Raw genomic sequence first — 12212 nt, forward strand, 5'->3', positions numbered from 1 at the left:
TTGCTCTGTTGCCCAGGCTGAAGTGCAGTGGCACCATCTCAGCTCACTGCAACCTCTGCCTCCTGGGTTCAAGCAATTCTTGTGCCTCAGCCTCCCAAGTAACTGGGATTACAGGTATGCACCACCACCTCCAGTTAATTTTGTGTTTTTAGTGGAGATGGGGTTTCACCATGTTGGCCAGGCTGGTTGTGAACTCCTGACCTCAAGTGATCTGCCCACCTGAGCATCCCAAAGTGCTGGGATTACAGGTGTGAGCCACTGCACTGGGCCATATTGGTAAACTTCTTATCTCCTCAGGGCATAATTTACACATGTGTGTTTCGGTACAGCAAAGCATAGTATGTGGAGTTGCACATTTCTGTGAGTCTACTGGACTATATCATTGTCTTGGAATGGATTCACATGAGAGTGTTTCTAAAACAAAGCCTTTTAGGTCATCTTTGATGTTTAATTACGTTATAATAAAGTCAAAAATTTTTGAGATTTTTTTTCCTGTTAAAAGCAATATAAAAGATTTAGAAACCCAGTATATATATATATATATATGTATCTTCGGCAGACTGACTCACGTCAGCACCTTGTGGGACAAGAATAAGTCAGGAATACAAACATCGGGCATCTCCAGAAGGGATCTTGGTGTGAGATAAGGCATCTCATTTGCAGGAAAGCACACCACACTAGTCTTGCCTTGCAAAGAAAGTGAAGTTTGCGGTGTGCATTCAGAGTTTCTCTTCAGATGGAATACCTGATTCCATTTGTAGTTTAAAGGAATTTAATTCTGTGCTATATAGTCTTTTGCTCCGAATAAGGAAAATGATTGAAGTGGATAGGTCAGAAGGAGTAAAACGCTCCCATCAAGTGTTAACAGGTAGTTATCAAATTGGCTGATTTAATGGACCAAGTCAGATTATTCCCCTAACCTGACACCTGTTTTTGACACTAATGCATATTACACAGCTTAGCCTATTCTCACCACTCTCTCTATTGTAATTGTGTTGTTTTCTTTTTTCTCAGAGACGTCAGTTACTTCTGAAAGGAACAAATGCTTTTTTCTCTTTCTCCTTGATGCCTGTTTTGACAGTGTGGACTACCTCACTCTCCTAGACCAAAATCTTCCCTTGGCATCCCTCATATAGTTGTGGCTGTCCTTAGTCAGACTTGCCCGACCAGTCAGTTGTTCCTTGTTTACTTCACTGGTTCCTCTTTCTGTTCATTTCCTCCAGCTGTGTTTAATCCTGAGCACTCAGCTTTTTTTTCTCTCCTTTAAAAAGTCATACAGCCATGTGGCATCAGCTTTCGCCACTACACAGCTATTTTCTACACTCACATTCTAACCTTGCCTTCTCTCTTCATCTCCATTGGGGTACTTAAAATATCTCACGTTTTCACCTCTAACATGTATGAAATTTAATTTAGCTTCTACAGCAAAGTGATCCTTTCTCCTCCCTTAATTTTGTTGGAGCTGGATCATCCACTTTTTCCCTTTCATCATCATCAACACTGTTCTTTGGTCACCTATCACTGTTCAAACAATTAAGCTTATCCATACAATGAGAAGGCTATATGAATGGTAAACTCTTAAGACCTTGTTTTCAAAAAGGTAATTTAAAGGACACTGAACAAAACTATGTTTAAGACTACTTATAACAGGATTTAAATAAATAATCTTATTTATTACAGTACAATTTGATATTTTCATAATTTTTTTAAAATTCCTGTTGAAAGTTCATACCAACTCAATTATTTTCTCCACTTTTTATTAAACTTTAAAAAAAATTATCCTTGGCTACCAAACCTCTTCTATATTATTAAGTCTCACCTCAGTACTGTTTGACTACCTCCAATCTTCTCAGGGATCCACATTGATTTGGAGATGTCATGTGAAACCTGAAGATGACCCTCAACTAGGAGCTGTCGAACCTTGGAGAACTTGTAAAAAGATCTCAAAAGACTGTAAAGTCTAACTTAACCACTTTCTTGTTTTAACCACTTCTTCCCACCCCACTCCACTTCCTGTTAAATTTGTGTAATGGTAATACTGATTCTTTCCTATCGCATATGGAACTGATAAAAATTTTTGAGATAATCGTCCAGAATCTCCTATACTTATTTTACTCCTTGATGATGTCAAGAACATTTATTAACTCCTTTAGACTATTGTGATTTCATTTGTGTCTCACTGAATGTTTGCTAATAAGTTTAAATTCTTGAATCAAAAGAAATACAGAATTGGTCATAGTGTTACAGGATCCTGGGGTTTCACTTTGCCAGCTGGAAACTTCTGTGGCCAGTGACACCTTTGCCCAAGTTTTGTTCAGGCCCATTGGGCCTGCTCAGCCTGGCAGACTACTCTTAGCTGGTGCTACTTGCCTTGACCCCACACCTGCCAAGGGTGAGTGGAGTGGTGAGGGGTGTGCGCATGAGCAAGTATGGGGTCTGGCCACTGCACGCAGTGGTGAAGCACGCAGCTCCAGGCACTGCCACAGGCACTGGCTCCCTGTAAGGCTGTGCCTGGACCAGGCATCCCACAAGTAGCTTCCACAGCTGGCACCAGGGAACATGGTCATACCCAGAAGCTTGGAAATGCCAGGAACCACAGAGCCCAAAAAAAGGGTGTCACAGCCCTGGCTGGGGGCACTCCTAGGTCTGGGCTCCCCCCAGGGCTGCAACTCTTCTCTCCTTGTCACCCACAATATGGCAAGCAAGGGGTGTGTTTCAGCCCTGTTTGTGTTACAGCTCTTTCAGCCCCGTTTAGCAGGTTCCAAGTTCTTGTCCCATGCCCAGGAAGAAGGAAGTATGCAGACAAGTGGAGGGTGAAAAAGGTGAAGAGGAGCTTTATTGAGTGATAGAACAGCTCAAAGGAGACTCGAAGTGCTCCTCTCCACAGGTGGTCATCCCTACATCTGCTCAGCTCTCAGCAGAGAGGAGACCCTGGAGTAGGTAGCTTGTCTCTGCAGGCAGGTCGCCCCATTGAGTGCTCAAGTCTAGCCAAGTCTAGGGTTTTTATGGGTTGCAGAGGGGAGGAAGTGCATGCTGATTGGTCTATGAGTGGCAATGAGTGGGCCCAGAAAAAGCACCATAAGTTTCCACTGCAGTTTGCAGGACTGGCAGCCTGTTCTCCAGGCTTCATGCCTTCCCCAGCTTAAAGATGGGGCCTCAACAGGGACCTGCCCCTTTCTGCTCTGGAGCTTGTCTGCCTCCTGCCACTGCTCATGATCCCCAGGCTGTTCATGCAGAAGGGTGCCTGCAGGCAAGTGCTAAGCTTCCCTCAGCACCCCTCAGCCTCCCTCCCATGTTCATTGGCACTCTAAGTCTGGAGAGGATTGATGCAGCAGGGAGCTAGTATGTCAGTGCTGCCCTGAGCGTGTGCACATCCATCTGGGTTGCAACAGTGCCTGGGCTTGGCCTCAACTTTGCTCCGAGATTTGAGCAGGCACTGGGAATGTGGAGAGGCCAGGCAGTGAGAGCAGGCACTTCTGAGCCTGCAGGAGCAAAGAGGGGCTTCCTGGGCCCCCGAGAGTGCAGAGATGTCCAGGTCTGCAGCTGCAGCTTGGGCAGCTGCAGTGGCATCCAGAAGGGTGGGGCTCCTGGCCACTCCCAGCCCCGTGGGGTGCAAAGCCCAGCCATACCTCCCCCTCTGTAGCCAGTATCTCCACAGCAGCTGCTCCAGATGGGCCATCACTACTGTAAATAGTGGGTATGGTCAATGCAGATATTACTAAAGACATTTTTTTGTTTGTTTTTAGAGACAGGTTCTGGCTCTGTTACCCAGGCTGGAATGCAGTGGTGCAAACATGGCTCGCTGCAGCCTCAACCTCCTGGGCTCAAGCTATCCTCTTGCTGTAGCATCCTGAGTAGCTGGGATGGCAGGTGTGTGCTACCATGCCTGGCTGATTTCTTTTTTATTGTTTTTGTAGAGATGTAGTCTCTAAGTTTTCCAGGCTAGTCTCGAACTCCTGGCCTCAAGTGATCTTCCCACCTTGGTCTCCCAAGCCATTGGGATTATAGGCATGAGCCACCTTGGCCAATCTAACTAAAAACTTTTGAAAGCATTTTTTATGATTGTAGTAGGAGAGCCAACAAAATAATCAAAATGGTAATGCACAGAAACAATTCTCTTCCCTGTAAGCTTTCACTAGGTAAAGAATAGGAAGAACAGATGGATTATATAGGTTCTGCTTCTAAAACAGTTAAGCTGTTATATTGTAAGATATTGTTATATTTGTGAGTAACTTGAGATTGGGAACCAAATATTTCATCCTTACATCTCAGTGCTTGGCAATGTATATAGTACCCACTATATGCAATATAGTGATCAGCAATACTGGATTAAATGATTGAGAATCCAGACTCTCTCCTATAATTCTTTCACAGACTGGCATACAAAAGGGAGCCTGAGATTTAACATGCAGTGTTTGGAATGGGAATTTGTTTTTATCCTGAGGTCAGAAACCTCCACAGCTGAGCACTTAGGATAATGAAAGTCCATTTCTATATTTTTCCAGCTTGGGCTGGACACAGACAAATGTCATGCGATATGCATTTAAACATTCTTTTCTTGCCATTTTAAATGTTTGTGTTTCCTGTGGCACATCTAAAAGATTCACAATATTTGCTGTACATTTCTACGCTTTTAAGAAAAAAAACACGCAGCCTTCACATGCAAGTTATTTTCAGCAGGCAGTTTCTTTCCTGAAGCACAAAAGGCTAGATAGAAAAACAAACAAGAGACAGAATGCACTGTTTTAACAAATAGGTCCTTAGAGATGGATTTTAAAGCCTGGATTTTGTTTCCCGATCTAGCTTTTACCCTATCACTTCACCACACTGAGAGAAATCCTGAAATAAATCAGTAACATTTGCACAATTTTTAAGGCTGAAAGTTTTACTTTTTTTCCTGTTTTGTCTATTGCTGTAGCCAATGTAATTAGGTCATACCCATGTGAAAAGTTCTTCGTACAAGAAAAATTTTGGATGTGTGTGAGTATTTTCAGGAAGATTTGTTTCTGCTGATGATGTCATTTTTACATGAAACTAATTCACTTATTATCAAATACAAGTATTTAGAATATTATTATTGTTTCCAAAATCACAACTCTAATTCAAAAGGAAATACATGTTTGTTTACTTTTGCATCATGGTTAGAGCAATTACACTTAAAAATATTTTTGGCAGATAAACCACTGATTTTAAAGTGTATTATTTTAATAATACAGATGGGATGTCAACCGAGAAGGAATCATTCGAGTAGAAAGGGGAGAAAGGACTAAATTATAATAGTATTCCAGAAATGGCAACAGAAATCAAATGCTAGCCTACATACCTTGGCATTGCCCTCTAATTTCACTTTTATAAAATTTGTTTGTAATTCTTAGGACCTGGGTATCTTCTAATATACTTTTTACTATTATACCAACAGATGGAAGTTTCAGGCCCACAAAAAAATTATTGCTTCTACACTTCTAGAAATGTTAGGAACCATGGGAGAATGCCATTTTTCACAAAATGAAGATACTTATTCATGTTTTCTGAAAAATCTTGACGTTAACCCCCTTTCTTCTTTAATAAGCTGAATGCCTTGCTTTTATTTTTATGTATTAACTTAATAATTTTAGTGACTGTTTAATTAAGATTCTTACTTGCTTCCAAAACATAGGCACCAGGATAAATAGATACAAGAGGCACAATTTAACATATTTTATTGGCTGAGCATAAAGGTCACAATTACCAAGCTTTATAGACACACCCTTAGAAGTATATAGTAGATCTTTTGTAGAGACCATGAAGGAGAGCCAGCGTAGGCGGTGTCAGGACCAGCAATACAAATTTTGAGTTGCTGTCTGTGACGAAAGGAGAGCAATTGTCAAGAGTTTGACTGGGTCACAAAAGAATGTAAAAGGCCAGGAGCTCTTTAAGAATGCATGAGTTATCCTTATGTAACATTTACTGTGACGCAAGGCATGCCAAATGTTAAGCAATCTACTGAATTCTGCTGAGTCCCTACCCAGTGATTCTGTTTTCAAATGAGATAAGTAGGTGAGATATACAAATAAAATCAGGAGGCCTGATTAATGCTGCCCTTCCAGAAATCTACAATGTGAATGGATCACTATTGGTACCCCAGTTTAAGCATTTTGCTAAGAAAAAAAAATGGAAATAAGTGAAATAGATGGGAAAATATGGTGCTTTTTTGGAAGGAAAAAAGTTTGCTTTCTAAAACAAAATGTGCACAGCTAATAGGATATACTTCTGCCATTCTGTTTTCATGTATTAGTAGAGCTAGATTTCAGCGTCACTTAAGTTTTTACCAAGAAAAGAATTTGAAACTGGGTATGGTAGCTTGCACCTATAATCCCAGCACTATGGGAGGCCAAGGTAGGCATTACTCTTCAGCTCAGGAATTCAAGACCAGCCTGGGCAACATGATAAAACCCCATATGTACAAAACATAAAATAAAAAATTAGCCAAGCATGATGAAACACACCTGTGGTACCAGCTACTGGGAAGGATAAGGTGGGAGTATCGCTTGAGTCCGAGAGGCACCTTGCACCACTGCTGTGATTACACCACTTCACTCCAACTGCACTGCAGTCTGGGTGACAAAGCAAGACCTGGTCTCAAAAAAAAAAATTGTTAGTGGGAGGTCAGTTTTCCTAAATTACATTGACCAAATTTTTTGTGACATTCAAAAATTGCTATGGTCTCTTGCTAGACTCCTAACATGTTATATAAATTCTCAGCTTTTAGTAGAATTTGGAGAATGCTTGTGGAAAATCAGTGATGCTTTCAACCACTGGTATGGTTTGTCCCTGTGTCCCCACCCAAATCTCACCTTGGATTGTAATAATCCCCATGTGTCAAGGGCAAGACCAGATGCAAGTAGCTGGATCATGGAGGCAGTTTCCCCATGCTGTTCTCATGATAATGAGTCTTATAAGATCTGATGGTTTCATAAGCATCTGGCATTTCTCCTGCTTGCACTCTTTTCTCTCTCCTGCTACCCTGTGAAGAGGTGCCTTCCACCATGATTATAAGTTTTCTGAGGCCTCCCCAGCCATGCAGAACTGTGAGTCAATTCAACCTCTTTTCTTTATAAATTACCGAGTCTCGAGTATTTCTCTATAGCAGCATGAGAACAGAATAATACAGAAAATTTGTACCTGAGAGAGTAGGGTGCTGCTATAAAGATACCCAAAAATGTGGAAGTGACTTTGGAACTGGGTAACAGGCAGAGGTTGGAACAGTTTGGAGGGCTCAGAAGAAGACAGGAAAATGTGGAAAAGTGTGGAACTTCTTAGAGATTTGTTAAATAGCTCTGATCAAAATGCTGATAGTGATATGGACAGTGAAGTCCAGGCAGAGGTGGTCTCAGATAGAGATGAGGAACTTGTTGGGAAGTGTAGTAAAGGTGACCCTTGCTATGCTTTAACAAAAAGACTGGTGTCATTTTACCTCCTCCCTAGAAATCTGTGGAACTTTGAACTTGAGAGAGATAATTTAGGGCATCTGGCGGAAGAAATTTCTAATTAGAAAAGCATTCAAGAGGTGACAGAGCATAAAAATGTGGAAAATTTGCAGCCTGTTGATGCAGTAGAAAAGAAAAACCAATTTTCTGGGTATAAATTCTAGCCAGCTGCAGAAATTTGCATAAGTAATGAGGAGCCAAATGTTAATCACCAAGACAATGGAGAAAATATCTCCAGGGACTCTCTGGGGCATGCCAGAGACCTTCACCACAGCCTCTACCATCACAGGCCCAGAGACCTGTGAGAGAAAAATGGTATCATAGACCTGGTCCAGGGCCCTCCTGCTGTCTGCCATGCATCCCAGCTGCTCCAGCCATGACTAAAAGGGGGCAAGGTACAGTGCAGGCCATTAAATCAGAGGGTGCAAGCCCCTAGCCTTGGCAGCTTCTATATGGTGCTGGTCCTGTGGGGACACAGAAGACTAGAATTGAGGTTTGGGAACCTCTGCCTAGATTTCAGAGGATGTATGGAAATACCTGAAAACCCAAGCAGAAGTTTGCTGCTTGGGCGGAGCCCTCATAAAGAACCTCTGCTAGGGCAGTGCAGTAGGGAAATATGGGGTTAGAGTCCCCACACAGAATCCTTTCTGGGGCACTGCCTCAGTGGCAAGGGGGCCACCATCCTCTAGACCCCAGAATGGTTTATCCACCAACAGCATGCACCGTGTGCCTGGAAAAGCCACAGACACTCAATGCCAGCCTGGAAAAGCTGCTGGAAGAGGGACTGTACCATGCAAAGCCACAGGGGTGGTGCCGTCCAAGGCCATGGGAACCCATCTCTTTCATCAGCTTGACCTGGATGTGAGACATGGAGTCAAAGATCATTTTGCAACTTTAAGGATTAATGACTCCCCTATTGGATTTTGGACTTGCATGGAGTCTGCAGCTCCTTTGTTTTGGCCAATTTCTCATGTTTGGAATGGGTGTATTTACCCAGTGTCTGTATCCCCATTGTATCTAGGAAGCAACTAACTTGCTTTTGATTTTGCAGGCTCGTAGATGAAAGGGACTTGCCTTGTCTCAAATGAGACTTTGGAGTAGGACTTTTTGGTTAATGCTGGAATGAGTTAAGACTTTGGGGGACTGTTAGAAGGACATGATTGTGTTTTGAAATGTAAGGTCATGAGATTTGGGAGTGGCCAGGGGTGGAATGAGATGGTTTGGCTCTGTGTTCTCCAAATCTCACCTTGAATTGTAATAATCCCCCGTGTCAAGGGCAGGACCAGATGGAAGTAATTGGATCGTGGAGGCAGTTTCATGATAATGAGTGAGTCTCACGGAGGCAGTTTTGTGCTGTTTTCATGATAATGAGTGAGTCTCATGAGATCTGATGGTTTTATAAGCATCTGGCATTTCCCCTGCTTGCACTCTGTCTCTCCTGCCACCCTGTAAAGAGAGGCCTTCAATCATGATTGTAAATTTCTTGAAACCTCCCCAGCCATGCAGAACTGCAAGTCAGTTAAACCTCTTTCTTTATAAATTATCCAGTCTTGGCTGGTTGCAGTGGCTCACACCTGTAATCCTAATACTTTGAGAGGCCAAGGTGAGGGGATCACTTGAGGTCAGAAGTTCGAGACCAGCCTGGCCAATACGGTGAAACCCCCTCTCTACTAAAAATACAAAAATTAGCCTGGTGTGGTAGCGCACGCCTGTAGTCTCAGCTACTTGGGAGGCTGAGGCAGGAGAATCACTTGAACCCGGGAGGCTGAGATTGCAGTGAGCTGAGATCATGCCACTGCACTCCAGCCTGGGTGACAGAGTGAAACTCCATCTCAAAAAAAAAAAAAAAAGCCAAAGAAAGAAAAACAAATATACTGTCTTGAGTATTTCTTCACAGCAGGATGAAAATGGACTAATACAACCATGTTTATTCTTCAGCTATGGTAGCAGGACTTCTTTTGACATGCTGATGTTCTTTTTTTTTTTTTTTTTTTTTTTTGCAGGGACTTTATGTTTTTGTGGTTTATTTTATTTTACACAACCAAATTTGTTGCCCCATGAAGGCCAGTTACACTGTGGAAATGAATGGGCATCCTGGACCCGGCACAGCCTTTTTCACGCCCGGGAGTGGAATGCCTCCCGCTGGAGGGGAAATCAGCAAGTCCACCCAGAATCTCATCAGTGCTATGGAAGAGGTATCTGCCCTTGCCCTTTCATTCTCTGACTCTCTCTCTCTCTCCCCCCCCCCATGTGTGTGTGTGTGTGCATGTGTGTGTGCGTGCGTGCATCTCTCATTGACAGCATCTCCACCTCATAAATATGAGTACAAGATGAATGATACTAGGTGACTTTTAAATATTTTACATACTGACATCTTCTGACCTATGGTACTTGGTTTCCTTACTATAGTGTCACACCTATTATCTAATTGTTTTTCTTCCTCACCCTGTGAACTAGACTGACCAGCAATTTGTACTGGGTAATCAGATAGAGTATAATCTGGCATTTCTTTCTTCAAAATCTTTCTAATTTGATGTGCCAGTGACTGAGTCTACCAAGGAAATGGTTCTTAAGATGCTATTTTTCCTAAAAATACTTTCATAGCTCTCTTCCTCTACCCATTCCAGTTTACTACTTCAATCCCAACAAACAGAGAAAAGAAATTAAGCCAAACCTCTTTTCAATTCAAATACCAGAAAATATTTTAGAAAAAAAGCTCAGAAGAGTACTTCTGCAGCACTGTCGGAAAATCTAGCCAGGATTTCCTCTGTACAAATCTACCTCCCACTGCCCTCTGCATTCTGTCCACATCATTTTGATTTCCTGTGCGTGAATGCCATTGCCACCAGCTGGTCAATAATGCTTCCCCTAGCAGTCAGGCCACTGCTCACATTTTAAAACATCCCTGAATTCCTTTGGTCAGGAGGAGATAGCAACAAAGGCCCCTAAAAATTTCTGCAGTGTCCATAATGTATTTGGTTACTATTTTTTATGAGCTCGTATTGCCCTCTATATATTAAAGGGCCAAGGGAAACAGTATTTGTGTTTACTTCCTGAAAAATGGCAGGAAATGAAGGTACATCTGTCTGAAAAGGAAACAGTTTATATTAATAGATAGATGGATGGAGAGATAGGTAGATAGATAGATCAATAGACTGATAACCTACCTGCCCAGAGATAACCTTTTGTCCTTCATAGCAATATAGAAAGTAATTTTATGTTAGGTTAAAATTAAGGTAAATGTCTACAATTCAAGTACTATATATATTTTTAATTCGAATGAGAAATTTTAATATAAAGAATTATTAACTAGTAACAGAAACAAAGTAGAAGGGTTGTTGTCAGGTGCAGGGGGTGGAGGAAATGAAGGATTCTGGTCAAAGGCTACAAAATTTCAGTTATAAGATAAATTCAAGTACAGTCTTTAAAAATCAAGCTATATCTTTAGTGTCCTTAAATTTTTGGAAATCTAGTACCATTTCTGTGTCCCCAAAGTTCTTTAAATAGACTTATTTCATCACAGCAGGTCCAATGGAAACAGGGATTTTTTGGGATCAAGAATTCAGAAATGAATCTTTAAAAAAATTTTTTTGAATGGTTGCTCAGTCTTGCGTTTATTTAGATCTGAACTATCCAATACAGTAACCATGAGCTACATGTGGCTATTTAAATTTAAACTAAAATTAGGCAACATTAAAGAGTCAGTTTATCATTCACCCTTGCCACATTTTAAGTACTCAACAGCCACATGCCTTTGGTGGCTGCCATATTGAAGAACACAGACATAACACATTTGTATCACTGCAGAAAGTTTTACTGGACACTGCTGGTCTAGATGTTCAGCTTCCTAGTGAAATTTTGTAAGGTTTCATCTTTTCCTCTCAAGTTTATATCTAAAGTTCTCAGATCACCGTTCTCAGAAACGAAGTGTCTTTGCTGTCTCTCAGAACGCCCTATGTTGGTAGGCAGCAGCTGTAACAGTCCAGTTCTTGGGCCAAAGCCACCACTTGAGTGCTCATTTGGGTTCTGTGTAAGAGCAAAGCCTGAAGTGTGCTCTGCATTCCTCAGAGACTTAGAATTGCTGCTGATTCACCTGTCAGTGAGGTGCTATCAGAGACATTCTAAAAAGCCATGCAGAGAAGGGAAAATATAGGAAAGGAAGGATTAAGGGGTTGTTTATGAGTAACCTAGAGGGATGTAAATATATTTAATCATTCCAGGATGGAGCTATCTTTTTAATTATTCAATCAAAAACAAGGAGGAATGCTATGAAAGTATTTTTCTCAATTTAGTATGTCCTTATAGATACCTACTATATTTAAAATCCTGTGTGGCATTTTAGATAAAGGATTAGGAGAATTCTCCTCCAGTTCTTATATTTTTTAACAGAATTTTCTTTGCATGCATCTTACCAAAACATGTATTTAGTGGGTTAAAAATTAGTTTTCTTTCCCCACACATGACACCGTAGAAATCTACAAGTAATTCAAATAGAGACATTGTTTAGAATCACCAGATTAAATTGTCTCAGGGAGAGACATAATTTTCTAAATAATAAAGATAAAATTAAAGTTTTGTTTTGTTTTATAGAGACAGGGTGTCTCTCTGTCACCCAGGTTGGAGCACAGTGGCGTGATCATAGCCCACCGCAGCCATGAACTCCTGAGCTTAAGTGAGTCTCCCACCTCAGCCTCCTGAGTAGCTGGGACTACAGGTGCACACCACCACACCAGCTAATTTTTTACA

General features: G+C 41.5%; 1 protein-coding gene across 4 annotated transcripts in view; it reads left to right on the top strand.

Moving 5' to 3' along the window:
* Positions 1–12212, top strand: part of ADGRV1 (adhesion G protein-coupled receptor V1) — a 564714-nt gene that overhangs the window by 540678 nt on the left and 11824 nt on the right. For all 4 annotated transcript variants that reach the window (XM_037731465.1, XM_037731468.1, XM_017508574.2 and 1 more), the window contains one exon: positions 9470–9661. In XM_037731465.1, the coding sequence (XP_037587393.1) occupies positions 9470–9661 (192 nt within the window). The remainder of the gene's footprint in view (positions 1–9469; positions 9662–12212) is intronic.

The sequence above is a fragment of the Cebus imitator genome, unplaced genomic scaffold (assembly GCF_001604975.1).
Source record: "Cebus imitator isolate Cc_AM_T3 unplaced genomic scaffold, Cebus_imitator-1.0 Scaffold16, whole genome shotgun sequence".
NCBI lineage: Eukaryota > Metazoa > Chordata > Mammalia > Primates > Cebidae > Cebus > Cebus imitator.